Below are 21,304 nucleotides of genomic sequence, written 5' to 3' on the forward strand. Positions count from 1 at the left end.
TAACGATAGTATGTATCGTCTGTTTTTGAACCGCTTGCTTCTGTTTGAAAACAAAGAGCAAGTTGCAGGCCTTTGTTGGCAAAAGAGATGAAAATGCTATTACTATTTACTGAGTCATAGTATACACCTAAGTTTTAAATAAGGAACTGATTCTAAGGAACTGATTCTGGAATTCTTCACCTAGATAAGCCTACTTCAGAGGCTACTGAGTGTATAAACAAGATTGAGCAGTATGAAGGGAGACAGCAGTATAACATGGCTTTTTTTTTAATGTTTCCCATTTATTTTTGTTTTGTTTTGATTAGATTTTTTTGTTTTGTAATTCTGGAAATTTGAACCTAAACCTTAGCCAAACATTTCCTAATAACTGTGAAAGTATCCAAAGCACTTTTAAATTATTAATTCAAAAATTTTGGACAACCGATACTACTATCGTAATTCCAGTCTGAAATAATATGGTGCCTGAGAAAAGAGTTAAATATTACAACATATTTTGTTGGAAACACATAATAGGAGACAAAGGGCCCTAGAGAAAAGCAGCAATAAGATCAGTAAGTAACTGGTCTTACAAAATGAGATGTTCTTTTTGTTTTTTTTCAACTGGATATCACCTCAATTTGGGGTTAAATGGAGACAAATTATTTTCAAACAAAAAGCTTTTCTTCACAAGGCCATCCATTTTGTTAGAAGAGAATGTCCAGAATGAAGAAGTCTGTCTCTTCGATTTATTTCTTAGAATACAGAAGTGTTCTATGTAGAATCTTCAGACTAATGTAATTGCTGGGTGTCATTTTCTCTGTCTACCTCTTTGTACCTGACAGAAGTGAGCAATTTTATATGCCAGGAACAATTTTGATGTTTTTATTTGGCATAAAAAATGTGATCATGTTTAATCACTTACATTAAACAAACTATTTTGCCTTATTTTCTAAAAAGTATTTCACTGAGAGATAGGACTGTATGGTAAAACAGAAGTTTTTGGAGCTTCATTTGACTGCTTTATCTGGTAATGTCTATGTTTAATTAATATTTTTTGATAAGATGCAGATCATTGTACAGTTGAATTATACAAGTTTTTTAAGCTTTTGTTCACTAAAACAATTATTTTTATATATTGATGAAAATAATGTATAGGTGAAAAATGCATTCAGCTTAATTTTTAGAATATGAAGATTCAACTTTTGACATGAAATTCAGCTTGGAACTAAAGTAAGACAGTACTATTTGTAGACATTTAGTAGTTCTTTAACTGGCTGCCAGCAAAAACCTGACACTAGTAAAATTTCTTAGTAGTAAACTTACTTTGTTTTATTATATTGTTCTGTTCAAGACCCTAAAATTAGCTTCCTGTTGTCTGCCAGATGGGATCTAATTTCTCAGGAGTATTAAAAGCATTTTCATCAGTTGACCCCTGTCATCCTGCACAACTGTATTAACCTCATTTGTATCTAATACTACAGTCAACATTATATTCTCTATACATTGCTCATTCTTGTCTACGGTTTTGTCTAATAACAAGGCAGGATTTTCCACCACATCACACATACTTTTGCAAAATCAGAATGCATCATTTTCACAGCTTTCACCAACCTCTAAAGTAGTGATTTTATTGGGAAAGATGGAGGATGTATGCATAAGGCTTCGTGCCTTAGGGCATATGTCATAATGGATGGGAGTTTTGTGTGATTGGAGAAAGCTCCTCTAGTAATTTGGTTATATTTTTATTGTTCCCACCAACTGCGCTAAACAGAAATTACCCCACTTACTTAAAATTACCCTGCTTACTTCATCTTCATACATACAGTACTTAGGTAATCAGTTTTTAGAAATCTATTATTAACACATCTTTCTGTTACTATGACAGGTTATTGGCATGTTACTTCAAAAATGAAACTCTGTTTGGATTGCCTTTTTACACAATGTTCTGCACATAGAAGGCTTTCTGTGGAATTTCCGTGACATGTTTCAAATATAAATGGGCACATCTATAAGTAGATTTTTAAGAGGTTATAGCAGTATATAATTTTTGTTTCACTTATTTGCTGTGGTGAGTAAATAACATATACAACATCAACATTCCTAGCCATACTACACTTTAATTTTTAAGAATTTGAATTTCTGTAGTCTTTTAATGCATGTAAATGGCATAAATGAAATGTTATTTAAGATGACCATTGCCTTCAACATGATTTTGAAAAGTTACGCTAAAACTAATAATGACAGAGGGATCCAGAACAGAGATATTTTCCAGATCAGCTATACCACACAGTCCATTATCATTGTCCAGTTTGCATTGTGACTTTAGATCAGAAGATAAAGTAGCTGTCTTTATTTCAGTTAGCACTGTAGGATTCAAAAGCCAGAAGTTTTACCTGATATTTTTTAGTCTGGTACTTTGCCAGAAAAGTTCAAATACTTATTTATAATGTCATCTCAGAACCATCCTCATGACCAAAACACTTTATTTTGGCTCAACAAAAATATATGTCTATACTTTGTGTGTGCCATGTTTGGCTAGTTTATAAAAATATAGAAATTAATATGGTGTCTGCCTTTGAGAAACTTAAAGTCTAATGAGAAAAATGGAGAGAGCTTCACTGTGATGTATTGAAAGATGCTAATAGACACATTGGAGGAGGGACACTTAGCACTGCTTGAGGATTCAAGGAAGTCTTTCTGTAACAGTGAGTCTTAAAAGTTGAGTGAAACTTTACAAATTATAGGGTGAAAAACTTTAATTTGTATTGCTTCATTGTTTTCTTTTGGTTTTGGGTTTTGTTTTGTTTTTTTTTCTTTTTTACATTTTAAAGGAAGTATGTGTAGAATCAAGAAATACAAAGCTTTTAGATTATTCTGTTAGTTTCTATTCATGAAGTCTGTGTAAAGGAAGATAGTGATTTAAACTCAGATCTCAACATGATCAAGAGAGATTAACTGGTGTGTTTTTTTAATCTAGGTAATAGAAAATAATAAACTTGAATGAAAGACATAGTTATTAAATACACTCTCTGCCATGGTTCCTGCACAGGGGCAGTGTTTACTGACATGTCTGGTTTATGTTATATCTAATACTGTGATAACTGAGATATTTAGTGTAACAATTTATAATACCTAACAAGTAAAAATAACTTCAGTATCCATTCTTTCAACAAGCACTTACTGAGCATTTACCAAATGCCATGTACTTTTCTAGACACTTATGATATATCTGAGAAGAGTAGACAAAGGTTCCTGATCTTTTGTAATTTATTTTTGTGGGGGGTTGGGGGATTAGGGTAGACAGCATAATACATTTAAGTTAATTGTATATCATGTTAGTAGATTATATACTGTGGAAGAAATAGAGCAGAGTGGGAAGGATTAGGAATAATGATGTAAAGTAGATACTTGGATATGTAAGTCTGGAGTTCAGAGAAATTATCTTGGCTACAGATGGAGATTTTGGGGAGATGTTCACATATATATGATATTTAAAATAATGAAACTGGATGAAATCAGTGAGGTATTATTAGATAATAGTAAAAGGAAGAGTACCAAGGACAGAGTCCTGGTCCATTCTTAAGTTAGAAGAGAAAGAACTAGCAAAGGAGACAAAGAAAAAATAACCAAGAATATGGGTCTGACGTAAGTCAAATGAAGATAGAGTATCAAGAAGAAAGGAAGAATTAACTTAACAAAAATTGATAGGCCAAGAAGGGGACAATGCTGCTGATGCGTTGAGTAAGAGGAGTACTGAGACTTATTCGTTAGATTTAGCAGCGTGGAGATCACCACGGGCTTAAAATAGTGGGATTGATGTAATTGGGACAAAAGCCAGTGAAGTGAGTTGGAGAGAAAATAAAGAGCATTTGGAGATGGCAAGTGTTGACAGGTGTTATAATTAGGGTGATCATATAACCAAATTTCCCTGGGATTGTCCTGGTATTCATTCACCATGTGGCCCAGCGTGTTTATTAATAGGGCCTTATTTTATACTCAGATGGGCCCTAGTCTGAACAACAAATACATGATCATTGTGGTTGTGATTCACTGCTGTCAGTATTCTTTTTGACACCCAAATTTAGCCAATGGTAGTCCCTTTAAGCCAGCCTACATAACTTGTTTGAGACCCTAATTTGAATCCCATTTGTCCTTTTCTGGCATAAGAAATTATCACAGGATTTATACTTTTTCTGCCTCATATCTGTAATCAGCCATTTCTCTAAGAAGTCCTGCTTCATTATTAGTGGTATTTAAAAACCAAAATCCAAAACATGGATAGTTTTTGATTGGAAGGAAAGGGAGTGAGAAAGTTAGGTAGCCAGTTAGAAGGCATTCTAAAGACAAAATTTTGAAAAGCAAACATATTACAAAGATATTGAGGTAGAAAATTTATTCAGGTGATTCTGTGTAGAACTGAATGTTAAACATGGAAGTGCATTATAAAATTAGAGCAGTTAGAGCAGAAAGATACATTAAGGCCAAGTACTGAAAGAATTTAAATACCAAACTGAAAGTTTGACTTCATTGTGTATTCCGGATGGTGATACAATGGGCCTTGGAGTTACTCATCCTCGAGTCTGGAAAACCAATTAGGCTATTATAATCCACACAATCCATGAAGAAGTCTTGAACCTAGGAGTAGGATAATGGTAATACAATGGAGGGAACAGATACAACTGACAGTACCAAAGAGAAAGCAGAAAGGGTGATAGGAGCATAACAGAAGCATAGTGAAGGGACTCCCAGTATCACATGACTCTGAGCTGTCTAATCCTAGCAGCAGAGGATTGAGATGCAATTGGCTTCTATAGAGAACACAGGGATAGGTGTAGGAAGAAGATATGATATTTTATTTGGAAAAAAAATCTATTGGCAATATGATGATAGTGTATAACTTTATTGAAGTTTCATCTAGAACTGTATTTAAAAAGCAGAACAGTATTTAGGAAATTAAGTTTTTGTTGTCACTGAAAGGTAATCATAATGAAATTCTCAACTATAGAAAAGTATGAAGATTTTGATGTCTCTCACTCTCACAAGTTATTTCAGATTCTTTATTTCAGAGAAATGACTCATTTTCAAATAGACCAAAAATCTAGAACCCAGACTTTTCTTGGCACCTTCTAATTTTTTGTATTGGGGCATAATCCCTTATAACCTAAATATACTATTCCAATTTTGATCACACTTTGGAAAATACAAACATGTTTTATATTTTATTAAGTTAAAAGCCTGACTCTGATAAGATTCTTTTGAAATTAAAAATGTCAACATGGTTATTGCCTCCAAGTTGCTTTTTGTATTTACCCAATCTCCCTTCCCACAGCACAATACAGAGTAGTTTGGTTACAAATGTTTACTTTCCCTGCTTAACCAGAGGCAACACTACACTGCTTATACAGTTATGAGTCACTATATTAGATTGTTCAAACAAAGTCCTTGGAAAGAAGAAAGACAAGGTTGTAGCTAAATAACCAAAGTTGGGATTACCTAATTTTGACTTAATTTGATATTTTGTGTAAAAGCAAAAAGTGTCATCTAGCACTGTGGGAATAAGAGAACTGGAATAATTCTGATGGATCTGGCTATTAGGGGATGACGTCTTTAATGTAGAAAACATGAATAGTATTAGTTTAACATAATTAGGAAGGAATTCAAACAATTTTTAATTGATCATCACTGACAATATAGCCACAAAGCAGAATATAGGGATTCTAGTCCTAGCCCTGCTTTGATTCTTTGAATGAGTTTCCTAAAGTTCCTTGGGTCATGATTTCCTCTTCTATAAAATGAGTGGGTCAGGAGTCCCCAAGACCACTCTGAGCCTCGATGATTCTCTAGAAAGATTCACAGGACTCATAAAAGGCTTGTTATACTCACAAAAAGTTTATTACTCTTCAAGGATACAGATTAAAATCAGCAAAAGGAAGAGGCACATGGGGTGAAGTCCAGGAAAAAATAGGCATAATTTTAGGTGACATCTCTCAGTGGAGTCATATGGCCACATTCCCATCATAATGTAACAACATGTTCAAAGTGTTGTCAACCAGGAAAGCTCACCTGAGCCTAGGTGTTGAGGGTTTTTATTGGCTGTTAGTCATGTAAGCATGAATTGCTTGCATGGCTGACCTCAGCTATTCAGACTGAAGCCACCCAAAGTGAAAACACATTCACCGTAAATCACATTGTTAACATAAACTCTCTGATCAGATTGGTACCTTGTGGCCCACAGGCTCAGAGGTCATCTCCTAGGAGCTGGCCAAGGGCTAGTCCTGATGACAGGCCTTTCTCAAGTATGTACAGAGTTGAGCAACCTAAATTTTCTTTTTCCAAATTGAAATGTATCTAGGTATTTTTTTTCTCCTAAGTTCATAATGTATAACTTTTACATAAAATTTGCATATTACTATGTGGAAAAATGCATTATATTCTGCATTCGAAATTGCAGAATATTTAGAGTATTTGCAGTTGTATTCATTTTAGAGAAAAACCTAAATTCAAGAGAACTACATTTATCTGAAAAAAAAAAAGACATTGGAATTTGTTTATTTGTTTGTTTGAGACGGAGTCTAGCTCTATTGCCAGGCTGGAGTGCAGTGGCATGATCTCGGCCCACTGCAACCTCCACCTCCCAGGTTCAAGTGATTCTCCTGCCTCAGCCTCCTGAGTAGCTGGGATTACAGTCACGCGCCACTACACCCAGCTACTTTTTGTATTTTTTTTTAGTAGAGATGGGGTTTCACCATGTTGTCCAGGATGGTCTCCATCTCCTGACATCGTGATCTGCCCACCTCAGCTTCCCAAAGTGCTGGGATTACAGGTGTGAGCCACCGCGCCCTGCCTGGAATTAGTTTTAGATGAAGGAAGCCTAAGTGTCGCTGTCTGGTTAATCATTTTACTTAGCATTAACAATATACACTAGGAAGCGCATGGTGTAACAGTATCATATAAGCACAAACTAGTTTCTTTCACAATTTTAAGTGGTATTAACCACAATTAAATGTGGTACATGAGGGACTAGGTGATCTTTAAACAGTGAATACATATAAAATGTCCTTGGAATAGGTATATAACTCCTGTCTAAAATGTCTATTACTGGGTCTAGAAATGAATCTTAGTTTTCCATTTGGCATGAAACCTTTCCTCAGAAAGAACAAGGTTGTATCTGGCACCTGCCTGGCTTAATACCTAATGTAGTTTCTCAGCCATTCACAATTATAAATCTGTATATTTCAGTGAGTCTTTAAGTAGTGCTTTACCTTCTCCCATTATAAGTAAAACAGAGTAATTTAGAATACTTATGAGCGGTAAGTACTCTTCTTTGCAACACCCTAGTAGTACTCTTGGCTGATTTTTTTTCCCAGCATTTGTTCTCTTTCAACTTTGTTTCTCTAAAGAAAAAGCCTAGATTGGCAACTGAAAATTTTTTGGCAAATGTTGGATTTGAATTTTTTGCTAATAAGAGACTTTACTGATTTTTTTCCTCTCTCACTAAGAAATAGACTTAAAACGGAGCTACCATTCAACCCAGGAATACCACTACTGGGTATATACCGGAAAAATTAAGTCATTCTACCAAAGACACATGGACGTCTATGTTCACGGCTGCACTGTTTACAATAGCAAAGACATGGAATCAGTGCAGGTGCCCATCAATGGTAGATTGAATAAAGAAAATGTGGTCCATATATACTATGGAATACTGTGCAGCCATAAAAAAAGAATGAAATCATGTCATTTGCAGCAACATGGATGGAGCTGCAGGCTATATTCTAAAGCAAATTAAGAGTCGAAGAGAAAAGCAAATACTGCATGTTCTCATTCTCACTTACAAGTAGGAGCTAATCATTGAGTACCTATGGACTTAAAATGGGAACAGCAGACACCGTGGACTACTAGAGGGTGGAGTGGGGAGAAGTCTGGGTTAAAAAACTACCAATGGGGTTCTATCCTCACTACCAGCATGACGGGATCTTTACTCCAAACCTCAGCATCACACAATATTTCCATGTAACAAATCTGTACATGTACCCTTGTATCTAAAATAAAAGTTGGGAAAAAAAGGAAATAGACATTTAAAATGTTTCTACTCTGGTCCAATTCTGTTCAACATGTGTCATCGTGCTTGACTCTCATAGTCAAAGGTGAATAAGACACCATTCTTACCCTTGAAGAGCTTACACTCTAGGCTCTTGGTTCCATTTTTCTGTCAAGAATATGGAGAACAAAGGTTATTGTAAGCATAAGTTGTTTGTTTTATGTATGTCCTCAACACATTTTCTTTTGACTACATGTCTTATTGCCTGACCACGTTCTCACTTGAAGCAGAAGTGTTCCCAACAAGCTGGTTAGAATATATGTACACTTCTGAATAGTTAGCCAGAAAGCTATGATTCTTTAGTGCCCAAGCCTCTACATACCATTTGTCTTTCAGAGTTTGCTACGTTTTAGCAAAATTAGGGCTTACCTGCTTTCCAGTGCACTTGTAGAAAGCAATTTATAATGAAGAGAGTTGATGTATTGTCAGGTAAGGGACCCCAGCCTCAAATCCAGGGAAGTTGTCCATCATCCCAGGCATTCTTTGTAAATAATGAATTACTTCAGATCTTGAAAACTCAATTCCGCATGTCTCCTCCAGTTTTAATTACTGATCTTCTGGATTCTACTGAGTTTTGCTATGACTGGCTTCCATAATCAATTTGATAGGTAATTTATATGTTCTTAAAACATAAGTAAATTTTGTGGCCAAATTATAATGTATTAATGACACTATTAAATTCAGTCCTACAGTGATTAAAAGAAAGTTGTTTAAAATTCTCCCTTAAAAAATAGATATTTTGAGTTAAAATATATGTAAATCTAGGTTTCAGAGCAGTTAGAGAAATAATTTGCGAGTCCTGACAATTGAGCATGAACTTCCCAAGCAGACTTCACAGCAGACTCTTAGAAGGATTCAGAAAAGCTGTGTGTGAAATTTTCTCTAATCTTTTAATAGGAACACTAATATTTAAGGTGCTATCTGTGCAATTGTAATAGTACATCAAAAGGAGCCTTATTCTGAAAGTCAGTACCTGATTTCTTCTGAATAAGAAGTATAGGAAGATAAGAATAACTTCATAATATATCATTTATTGCAGTTTTTGTGTTGTCTAAAAAAAAGTCTTAGTTTCTCATTGTTTACTTAAAATAGTACCTGACAATTCCAGTTATAGCACAGCTTTCCTATCCATCCATATTTGCTAAACACAATTTTTACATTTTATATGAAACATGTTTTAGGAGATAGTATTCCCTTTTAATCACACATATAGCTGTATTTAAAACTAAGGTAATAAACGAGTTGGTCCAAAATACTGAAGTGTAAATGGTATAATACAAAAAGTTTAAGCCATCCAAATGCATCTATATTTTACTTAGTTTTAAGGTAAATGTTTAATTATTGGCGTTATTTATGGCACATAGTGTTTGTCCGAATAATATGGTATAATGAATTATTTTATAATACGAAGACTGGTAGGAGATGGAAAATACATTAGTTTCCTAGTGCTTCTGTATCAAATTATGACAAATTTAGTGGCATAAAACAACACAAATATATTGTCTTACAGTGCTGAAGGTTAGAAGTCCTAACAGTAACAGGACTGTATTATTTCTGTAGACTTTCAGTGGGGCCATATTCTCCCTGTAGGCTCTAGGGGAGAATTTTTCCTGCCTTTTCAGCTTCTGTAGGCCACCTGCATTCCTTGACTCATGGTGTCTTTCTCCATCTTCAAGGCAAGCAGCATAGCATCTTCTCTTCCCTCTCTCTTTCTCTTCTCCCCCCTCCACCTCCACCATTTCCGACAGTTCCGGTTTTTTTTTGTTTGTTTGTTTTTGTTTTTTTTCTCTGCATCTCCTTCTCTTTGACCTTTCTGCTACCCTCTTGTAAGGAAGATTGTGATTACATTTGGCTTACCTGGATAATCCAGGATAATAACCCCATCTTAAAAAATTCTTAACTTAATTACATCAGCAAAGTCCCTTCTGCCGTGTAAAATAACATGTTCATAGGCTCATGGACGTCTTCCAGGAGCTATTCAGCCTAGCACCCAATGTGTAATTAATCGCTACTTAGGTTCTAAAAGTAGAGGTTATTGTGATCGTGCTTTGTGTTTGCGTATCATACTACTAGAGCTACAAATGGTTTTCTCTTATATTACATATACATATACAAATATACAAAACATATACAAATATGTTTTCCACTTATATTAGCCCATTTTAGAGGTATTATATTCCTAAACTACTCCCTTTAGTTTTTATTACATGGATTTTTTAATGTCTTAAGTTTAATATCTACCATGTATCTGGGGCTTTGGGTTTCTGGGGCAAAAAAAGTAAAACAGTGAATGAGCTTTTTAAAAATTTTGATACTCTGGCTCCTGCTATTGCTATGAGTAATAAATTGCCCTTTGTCTCCGACCCAGGAGCCTTGTGTCTTTTACCAACATCTGTGATACTGTATTTGGCTAACTTGTTAGCTTGCAAATCTTGACATTGGGTATTGCTAATAATTAATCCAACAAATTGACAGCCTTAGTGGCAAACGTATTTCTTTAAATATACCCAACCTGATTAAATTCATATCAACTTCACTTTCTATATATCTTTTAAATATATTTTGTTGATTTTGAACCTTCACATCATTCTCCCTGTAATATTTCTGAAAGACCACGGAAGTTGCCAAAATTACCTGCCTGGGTTGCTCAGTCCCTCACATTTATGAAAAAACATATGTATATATTCCTTTCTGCTGAAAGGGTTATAATAACACTCAGCTCATATAAATCATGCTTCATTTTAAAACCTGTGTTTCTCATACCTAGAAGATTCTGATGGTCTTGTTTAAATGGTCATATGACATCATCACAAACCATGAAATATAAATTGATTTTGTGTTAGTTTTTCATGAATGCTTTTAAACATGGTAGAGATTTTTTGAATTTATCATAGAGGCAGTAGGCCAGAAAGATGATGATCTAATAAAGGTACTAGTTAAGGTCAGTCTTTCTACCACCCAGTTATAGGACCTTGGACAAATCACGGTTTGAGTCTTACTTTTCACTTGTTAAATGAAGAATTGACAGAGGTAATTTTGGTTACTTTTAGTTGAGTAATTTAATTCACTTACTTTCATTATTTTTATTTAACAATACAGTTGTTTTAAGGCTAATAACCACTTTAAATGCTTTTCAGAAATTTTGATATGTAGCATTTTCTTATTGTTAGACTGACATATCTGTTTATCTTTTCCCTTTCTCAAGACTTGTTTAGTTGAGGTGGTTTTATTTATTTATTGTTTTAATTCCAGGTGGAAGGGCCTTTTGTAATTTTTCCTTTATTGATTAGTTGATTTTCTTTCATTTCTACTTTTTCATTGTGATCGGAGAGTGTTGCTAATAATATTTTACTTGATGGAGCTTACTGTTACTATACTTTCTTTGACTTAATAGATGATAATTTTTATCAATATTGCATGTGTACTTGAGAAGAAGATACAATTGTTGTTAAGATCTTGTAATTTTATTTCCCTATTTTGTTCTTTCTTGACTGGAAGTTGTGTGTCAGAGTCTTGAGCTAATAAATAGTATTTCTGTTTCCTTTATTTCGTGAAGTTTCTGCTTTATGTAATAGTTGTGTTTTATTTGACACATAGTCATAAATGTTATCTTCTTTGTCTTCGTTTTGTTTTCTTTGCCTCAGTTTTATCTGAAACACAGTCTCAGCACCTGCTTTCTAGTTTTTCCTGTTTGCCTGGTATATCTTTGAACCTTTTTAAATAACTGTGTTCTTTGTGAGTCTTTATTATATACAGTATAGAGTTAGGTTTTGCTTTGATTCAGTTTGAAAATATTTTTCTTCTAATAGGCACATTACACTAATTCACATTCTGTTATATTCCTGATGTTTCCTTTCAACTCTGTCGTATTTTATATTCTAATTACTGAATATTCTATGTTGTATTTACTGTGTATTTCTCCACTTTAATGTGTCTTACTTGCGATTTTCAAAAAATTATTTTGGTATTTAGAAAAATCTGTATTTTCTTTCCATGGATGCCATTGTATTTATATCTCTCATATTGCCTATACTTTTCCATTTTCTTATGTAATCTTTTATTTTCTACTCTGTTCGTTTTGAACAGTATCCTTTAACTCCTGTTTACCTGGCCTAGATGGTAGTTGGTAATCTTATTCTTTCCCCGTCTCCTCTACTTTTTCTAGTTGTAGTTTTTCTTGCTTAATCAAAACATATAAAGCCTACCTACTGTTCTTTCTCCTATACCCCCACACTTGTTTTACTCATAGCTCTACAAATAGATACAGTACTCAACATCAATTATTTTATCGAAGTTATCTCTTGCTGGCTTCTAGAAGATTCCTCAGGAGAGGCACATATATATAATATTTCCTGAATTCTTGCAGTTCAAACTGGTTTTCTATATATTAGATATTTGAAGAGCTGCTTGACTGGGTGTAAAATCCTAAGGTTAGAGTTGTCTGTATTGAGTTCCTTGAAAATATTGCTTCTTACTTGCCTTGTATGTTGTTCTTAGAAGGATTTGCTCTTAAAGTCATTTTGCTGTGGCTATTTTAGTAGCATGATAATATCTTACTGGGGTGGGAGTTAGTTCTTTTCTCAAAATTAAGATGTTGTTTAATATTAAGTTTCTAAAGATGTGGAAAGCAACTTAATAATAGTGATAATTTAAAAATAGACACATAACTAAAATTAATTTGTTTTATTCTTTGACAGGAATTGAAACCTGATATGGTAACTAAATCTGCTCTTGGTGATGATATCAACTTTGAAAAAATCTGCAAAAAGGTATATCTGCAGTAGATTATATTTGTCTTATGAAAAGTTTCTCATCTATATTGCTTACTTTTTTCTTGAAGAGAAAACTTACCAAGAAGCCATGCTATTAGTTTGTAATTACTTTTCCTAACTGAACTCCATTACTGCCACCAAAAAAAAATTTATACTAATTTATGTATTTTGTTTTGCTGTAATATCATACCTTCGAGGTCCTTAAAGGTATGTTGAACTTAATATGACATTTCATGTATTATATAAAAATTAGTCTGTTGATCATACTACTTAAAACTAAAATGCTTTATTACTTTTCCAAATATTTTTTATGAATATCTCATTTAATCTGTACATTTACTCTTTGAAAGATGTTTTTTCACCCTCTTTTTACAAATGAGGAAACTGGAACCCAAAAAGAATTAAATTAGGTGATTAAGAACACGTCACTGTTAGGTGGCATCATCATTACATTTTTCTACATCTTCCACTCTTTGGATTTTCTACTCCTGCTTCTTCCTTACTAATTCCCTTTTATAATTTGTACCCACGTTGCTCCACTTGAGAACAGATTTTGTATTAATTGATTTTTCTGTATTGCGTTTCTTTTTACTTTCATTGATTTTTGCTCCACTCTACATTCTTTCCATCTTTTTGATTTGTGTTTTTTTCTGGTTTCTTAATGTGGAAGCTTAAATTACTGGTTTTAGACCTTTTCTATTAAAAGCATTTAATGCTATGCATTTATCTGTAAGCAATACTTTAGCTGCATCTCATAAATTTTGTTATGCTGTATTTTCTTTTTTATTTTATTTTATTTTATTATTATTATACTTTAAGTTTTAGGGTACATGTGCACAATGTGCAGGTTAGTTACATATATATACATGTGCCATGCTGGTGTGCTGCACCCATTAACTTGTCATTTAGCATTAGGTATATCTCCTAATGCTATCCCTCCCCCCTCCCCCCACCCCACAACAGTCCCCGGTGTGTGATGTTCCCCTTCCTGTGTCCATGTGTTCTCAATGTTCAATTCCCACCTATGGGTGAGAACATGCGATGTTTGATTTTTTGTCCTTGCAATAGTTTACTGAGAATGATGATTTCCAATTTCATCCATGTCCCTACATAGGACATGAACTCATCATTTTTTATGGCTGCATAGTATTCCATGGTATATATGTGCCACATTTTCTTCATCCAGTCTATCATTGTTGGACATTTGGGTTGGTTCCAAGTCTTTGCTATTGTGAATAGTGCCGCAATAAACATACATGTGCATGTGTCTTTATAGCAGCATGATTTATAGTCCTTTGGGTATATACCCAGTAATGGGATGGCTGGGTCAAATGGTATTTCTAGTTCTAGATCCCTGAGGAATCGCCACACTGACTTCCACAATGGTTGAACTAGTTTATGCTGTATTTTCTTTTCTTAGTTTAAAATGTTTTAAGTTTCTTTTAAACCCTCTTTGATTCATGGTTTAATTCGAAATGTGTTGCTTAATTTCCAGACAGTTAGGGGTTTTCCAGTATCTTTTTGCTATTTTTTGTTTATTTAATTCCTTTATGATCCATGAACATAAACTTTGTGATTTCTATTCTTTTGAATGTTGTACTATTTGTTATAGTCCAGAGTATAGCATATCTTGGTAAATATTTCATGTGCACTTGAAGACAACATATATTCTGTTGGGATATCTGTAAATGTTAAGTCAAATTGGTTGATGGTATTCAGATTATCCATATTTTTACTGTTTTTTGTTCTGCCTACTTTATTAAGAGGTGTGTTGGAACCTCCATCTATGAATGTCAGTTTGCCTATTTGATCTTTCAGTTTTGTCACTTTTTGCCGTATTCATTTGGAAACATGTATGTTAGATATGTAAACTTTTAGGATTTATGTTCTTGGGGCACTGATCCTTTATCATTATGTAATGGCCCTCCTTAACTCCGACAATATTTATTGTGCTGAAGTCTGTCTTGTCTGAAATTTATACCACTGCTTTAGCTTTCTTTTGGTTAGTGTTTACATTCAATATCTTTCTCTATCATTTTACTTTTTAACCTGCATATGTCTGTGTACTTAAGGTGATTTTAAAAAAATCAATAGCATATGCTTGGATCATGCTTTTTATCCAATCTGATAATCTCTCTTTTAAGTGGTATGTTTAAGCCATTTCTATTCAATGTGATTATTGATGTGGTTGGATTAAAATCTACCAGGTAGCAGTTGCTTTCTATTTGTTTCATATCTTTTTTGCTTTGTTTTTCTTCTTTTTTGGTCTCCTGTGAGTTAATTGAGCATCTTATCTCTTCTATTGACCTATTCATTACATGTACATATTTTATTATTGTTTTTTAGTGTTCACTCTAAACAGTTCATAATATACACCTTTAATTAACCAAAATCTGCTTTCACCTAGTTTTATGCTGTTTTATATGCAGTGTAATGATCTAAAAACAGTAAATGCCAATTACTTTATGCCTTCTATTGTGCCATCGTTGTTAAACATTTTACATATGCTATAAGCATATAATAGATTTTCCTATTTTTGCTTTGAACATTTGAACGTTCAGTTCAGTTTCAAAATAATTAAACATAAAAATAAATCTTTTTTTACTTTCACTTATTCAGTTTTGATTGCTCTTTATTTCCTTGTTTAAATCCAAGTTTTCTGCTGGTGTATTTGTTTTTCCTGAAGACTCTTAAAATATCTTGAAGAGTAGATCTGCTGGCAGTAAGTTTCTACAATTTTTTTGGCAAGAAAGTTTTTGTTTGTCCTTTATTTTAAAAAATATTTTTACTAAGTATAGAATTCTGTGTTGATAGTTCTTGTCTTTCTGCACTTTGTCGTCTAGCTTCTTTAATTTTGTAAAAGTCTGACATAATTCTTATCTTTGGTCCTCTGTATATAATGCCCCACCTCATCCCACTCCAAATTGACTATAAGATGTTCACTCTGACTGGTTCAGTGTGAATTTGCTATTTGTCCATCTTTTTTGTTTTTTGCTCTTTCTGGTTCTCTAACTCTCCGTATAGGAACCAGAAATTCACAAGTCTCAACATCTGAATTTTAGAAGAAAAGAAACCAGAAATCTAAATTTTGCATTAATTTTTATGATAAACTATAAGACTACCAAATTTTGGGTTATCTAGAGTGTAACCTTGAACTGTGTGTTCCCAGAGGATACATTATCATTCTTTCTGCCTTCAGGAGACTTGAATAGAAAAATTTGACATACGCTGACTCTGGATGTCATGTTTTTAATCAATAAAATACTTCAATGAGATCACCATTAAAGGTCCCTCTTCCAAGCTCATAAGTTTTTCTCTTTTTTCTAAACCTCCATAAAGTTTTGCTTTTGAGAATCACTATTCTTAAAAAGTGATGGGATAATTCAAATGTAATAAATCAGAGCATACTTTAAAATATACTATGATAATTATATAAAAGTTTCTAATCATAACTACTTGAGTAAAATGAATAAAAGTTTGTGTAATGTTAAGATCTCTCAAATTGTTGGAAATTTTGCTGTAACAGATTGGTAGCTAAATACTCATTCAGTAGATGTTTATGTGCAAATCAGCATGCTAGATGATTTAGGGCCATGATTTCCAAAACTTATTTTTCTCAGAACCTTTTGTTAAAAATTTTACCCCACACTAAGTGTTGTATATTAAATAAATGAAAACAGCTACTGTGGGGATTGGGGCTGGCAGTTAAGAAGCCAAGTCATCCTTTGGTATCTTAAAAGCATTGCTAAGGACAGTACAAGAAAATATAAGAGATAATCTTAACCACAGAGTTTATTTCTAAAAGAGAATTTATACTTTAATTATAAGGTGTGTATAAGAAAAAGATTTAAAAATACTCATTCTTATATTACGTATTGACTTGTCTTTAAAACTGAATTATTTATTAAATACAACATATATTCAGTGCTTATAGTTTTCACTAAAGTATGTTGGATACAATCACATTTAATTTTTAATATTCGCAACTCTAGTGGAGAAGTTTTGATTGGTAGAGAATTACATCCCCATTGTATAAAGTAGGAAACTAGAGCTCATGGAGATTAGTTTGTCCAGATTAACACAATCAGCAAGTTAACTAAACAAGAATGTAAATCCATGTCTTCTGAAGGTTTCATTAACATAGCAGGGTTTTGATCTGGATTTCATTCTTATTCATTCTTCTGCATAATCTGATTTTCATCATTAATTATGACAAATCTGGATTTTCCTATGTTTACTTTTCTTCAGGATTGCTGTGGAATCCATGTAATGGGCTTACTCTTTTTGAATTTTTAAATATAGTATAACTTCAAAAACTAAATTCTTACCAATGACTTTTATTTGAGGTTCTGATTAGATTTAGATTTAGAATTACGTATTGTGAAAGTATGTTTGGAACAGATACTGCATAGTTTTTACTTTTCTTCCTCTCCATCGTTCCTAAGGAGGAATCATCAGTCCACTGGCATCATTAGTAGTTCATGGCAGTAATTATGTGAGATGTGAGAAATTGTTGAATATTAGAGTTTCAAAGTGTTGAGAATATTGTGAATATTGAGAATATTGAGAATTATGTGAGAAATTGTTGTAATTATGTGAGATGTGAGAAATTGTTGAATATTAGAGTCTCAAAGTGTTGAGAATATTTTTCAGGGAAAATCCAAAGATTAAAAAGTTCTTTGAACTGGATGATGTTAAGGTTTTTTCCCAGCCTTAAGAAAAAAAGCACTCTGATGCTACATTTATGTAGACTCTCACTCATTTCTCTACAATTAATTGATGTTAGTCATGTTAAATTTTAAGGCATTTTCTGGCAAGAAAAGCTGTCCTTGTCAGAAAAGCAACACCAAAGTTATGAGTGCAGTTTTGCAGTGAGTATTTTTAGTCTATATAATTCATTCATAAAGAGAAGAAAGGCTGGGCATGGCGGCTCACCCTGTAGTCCCAGTGCTTTGGGAGGCCAAGACAGGTGGATCACTTGAGCCCAGGAGTTCAAGACTAGCCTGGGCAACTTGGTGAAACCCCATCTCTACAAAAACATCCAAAAAATAAGCTGGGTGTGGTGACACACAGCTGTAGTCTCAACTACTCAGGAGGCTACACTGGGAGAACCACATGAGCCTGGAAGGTCGAGGCTGTAGTGAGCTGTGATCATGCCACTGCACTCCAGCATGGGCAAAAGAGTGAGACCCTGTCTCAGAGAAAAAAAAAAGAAGAAAAATGTTATCCCTAAAATGGTTTTAAATTTGTGCTCAGGTCTTACTGAACAAAATAATGACACGTTGAACAGAATAGTGCTAATTAAATCAAAATATGGCACAATATATTTGTTTTTATTTTTTGAGATGTCAAAATATAATAATTGTTTTTTTGCCATATATGTCATTAGCATACTGATTTCCTTTCCTTTGGATATATACCCATACCCAGTAATGGAATTGCTGAATCTTATGGTAGTTCTATTTTTCATTTTGTTTTAGAACCTCCATACTATTCCTCATAATGGTGGTATTAATTTACATTGCCATCCAACAATTTATAAGGGTTCCCTTTTCTCCACATCCTCTCCATCACTTATTATCTTTAGGCTTTTTTGTAATAGCCATTCATATGGGTTAGGGGTGACATCTCGTTACGGTTTTAATTTGCATTTCCCTAATGATTAGTGATATTGAACATTTTTTATATATCTGTTGGTCATTTGAATGTGTCCTTTTGGGAAATGTCTGTTTAGGTCCTTTGCCCATTTTTAATTGGGTTTACTTGCTAGTGAGTTTCCTTTTGTTGGTTTCTATGTTTTATTTGAGACAGGGTCTCGCTCTGTCACCCACACTGGAGTGCAGTGGCAGGATCTCGGCTCACTGCCACCTCTACCTCCCGAGTTCAAGCGATCCTCCCACCTCAGCCTCCCAAGGTGGGAGGTGCCAGCCTGGAGGCTGGTGTGCAAGTTCTGGTGTAGCAAGTGTAGCTGGGACTACAGTCATGTACCACCATGCCTGGCTAATTTGCTAGTTAGTTTCTTGGGTTCCTTTAATATGATTGATATTAGACTCTTACCAGATGTATGGTTTGCATATATCTTATGTTTTCATCTAGCAGTTTTACAGTTTCCAGCCTTATGTTTTGGCCTTTAATCCATTTTGAGTTGAGGTTTGTGTATGGTGTGACATAGTGGTCTAATTTTTTTTTCATGTGGATATCCAGTTGTCCCAGTACTGTTTATTGAACAGACTGTCCTTTCCTTATTGTATGTTCTTGGCAGCTTTGATGAAAATCAGTTGGCCATAAATGCGTGGATTTATTTCTGGTGTCTCTATTCTGTTCTTTTGGTCAGTATCATTGGTGTTTCTGTGGTTATCGGTTGTAATATTTCCTCTTTCATTTCTCATTTTATTTGTTTGAGTCTTCTCATTTTTGTAGTCTAGCTATATAGGTTTATAGTTTTATATCTTCAAAAACCAACTCTTGGTTTTGTTGATCTCCTCTTGTTTTTCTCATGTCTCTCTCATCTGTTTCTGCTCTAATCTTTATTTTCTTCTGCTTACTTTGGGTTTAGTTTGTTCCTATTTTTCTAATTCTTTGAGGTGTAACTTGAAGTTATTTATTTGAGATCTCTTTTGATGTAGGCATTTATTGCTATGAACTTCTCTCTTAGAACTCTTAGAACTGTTTTTGCTGTGTGCCATAAGTTTTGGTATGTTGTGTTTGCATTTTCATTTGTCTCAAGATACTTTTTAATTTTCTCTTCAATTTCTTCTTTGACTCATTAGTTGTACAGGAGCACGATGTTTAATTTTCATCTATGTGTGAATTTTTCAAAAATTCCTTCTGTTATTGATTTTTAGTTTTATATCATTGTGGTCAGAAAAGATACTTAATATGTTTTCTGTTTTCTTAAATGTGTTAGGCCTAATTTTGTGGCCCAGCATATCATCTGTTTGGGAGAATGTTCCTTGTGTTCTTGAGAAGAAGTATTCTGTTGCTGTTGGATGAAATGTTCTGTAGATGTCTATTAGGTCTTTACAGTCTAAGGTATACTATTAACCTGATGTTTCCTTATTGATTTTCTGCCTCGATGACCGGTGCATTGCTGAAAGTGGAGTATTGAAGTCATCTATTATTATTGTATTACAATCTGTCTCTTCCTTCAGCTCCGTTAATATTTGCTTTATATATTTGGGTCCTCTGACACGGGATGCTTATATATTTACAAGTGTTACATCCGTCTGATGAATTGACCCCTTTATTTATATAATGACCCTTGTCTCATTGTACAGTTTTTGATTTTGTCTTTTTTAACTGAGTATAGTTACTCCTACTGTCTTTTTATTTCCATTTGCATGGAATATCTTGCTTCATTTCTTCACTTTTAGTCTATGAGTCCTTACAGATAAAATAAGTCTCTTATAGGCAGCATATGGTTAGGTCTTATTTTTGTTTTTGTTTTTTGTTTTTTAAATTCATTCAGCCACTATGTGTTATGATTGGAGAATTTATTGACATTCAAGGTAATTATTTCTGCATATGGACTTACTACTGCCATTTTGCTAATTGTTTTCTGGCTGTTTTGTAGCTCCTTTGTTCCTTTCTTTCTCTCTTGCTGTGTTTCTCATTAAATCATTTTCCCTAGTGGCTACTTTGATCGTATTTAAAAACTGTATACTTTTATTCCTCCTTCTCCTGCATTTAGGTGTTATAATTTGCATGTGTATTCTTTAACAAACTGTTGTAGCTAACAATATTTTAATAGTTTTGTCTTCTGATCTTCATATTAAAGATACAAGTGATTTGCACACCCCCATTTAGAGTATTAGGAGATTCTAAATTTGACTATGTACTTATTTTAGCAGTGAGTTTTATCATATATTTTAGTGTTAAAATTAGTGTTCTTTTCTTTCAACTCAAAGAACTCCCTTTATCATTTCTTCTTGTAAGACAGGTCTGGTGGTAGTGAGCTCTCTCAGCTTTTGTCTGGGAATGTTTTTATTTCTCTTCTTTTCTGAAAGGCAACTTTACCAAGTACAGTATTCTTCCCTGGCATTTTTTTTTTCATCAACACTTTGAATATATCATCCCACTTTCTCCTGGCTTATAAGGTAGGCCTTTACTTAGAAATTTGCTGCTAGTCTTATTGGAACTCTCTTACATGTTATTTGCTTCTTTTCTCTTGCTACTTTCAAGATGCTGTCTTTGTCCTTGAGTTTTGACATTTTGATTATGTGTCTGAGTGTAGTCTTCTTTGCATTGAATCTCACTGGAGACCTTTGACCTTCCTGTACCTGGGTATTTATGTCTTTCCTCAAATTTGAAATTTTTTCTGATATTATTTCTTTATGTAAGCATTCTGCCCCTTTGTTTTTCTCTTCCCCTTCACAAACTCCTGTAATTCAAACATTTGTTCTTTTGATGCTGTTCCGTAAATCTCATACATTTTATTCATTCCTTTTCATTA

The 21,304-nt window shown here is 33.7% G+C and overlaps 1 protein-coding gene across 1 annotated transcript in view; it reads left to right on the top strand.

Annotated features, from left to right (window-relative positions):
• SRFBP1 (serum response factor binding protein 1) overlaps positions 1-21,304 on the top strand; it is a 63,125-nt gene that overhangs the window by 20,600 nt on the left and 21,221 nt on the right. Inside the window, 1 exon segment of the mRNA NM_001133644.1 lies at positions 12,778-12,849. Within this exon segment, the coding sequence (NP_001127116.1) occupies positions 12,778-12,849 (72 nt within the window).

This window comes from Pongo abelii, chromosome 4, assembly GCF_028885655.2.
Source record: "Pongo abelii isolate AG06213 chromosome 4, NHGRI_mPonAbe1-v2.0_pri, whole genome shotgun sequence".
Taxonomy (NCBI): domain Eukaryota; kingdom Metazoa; phylum Chordata; class Mammalia; order Primates; family Hominidae; genus Pongo; species Pongo abelii.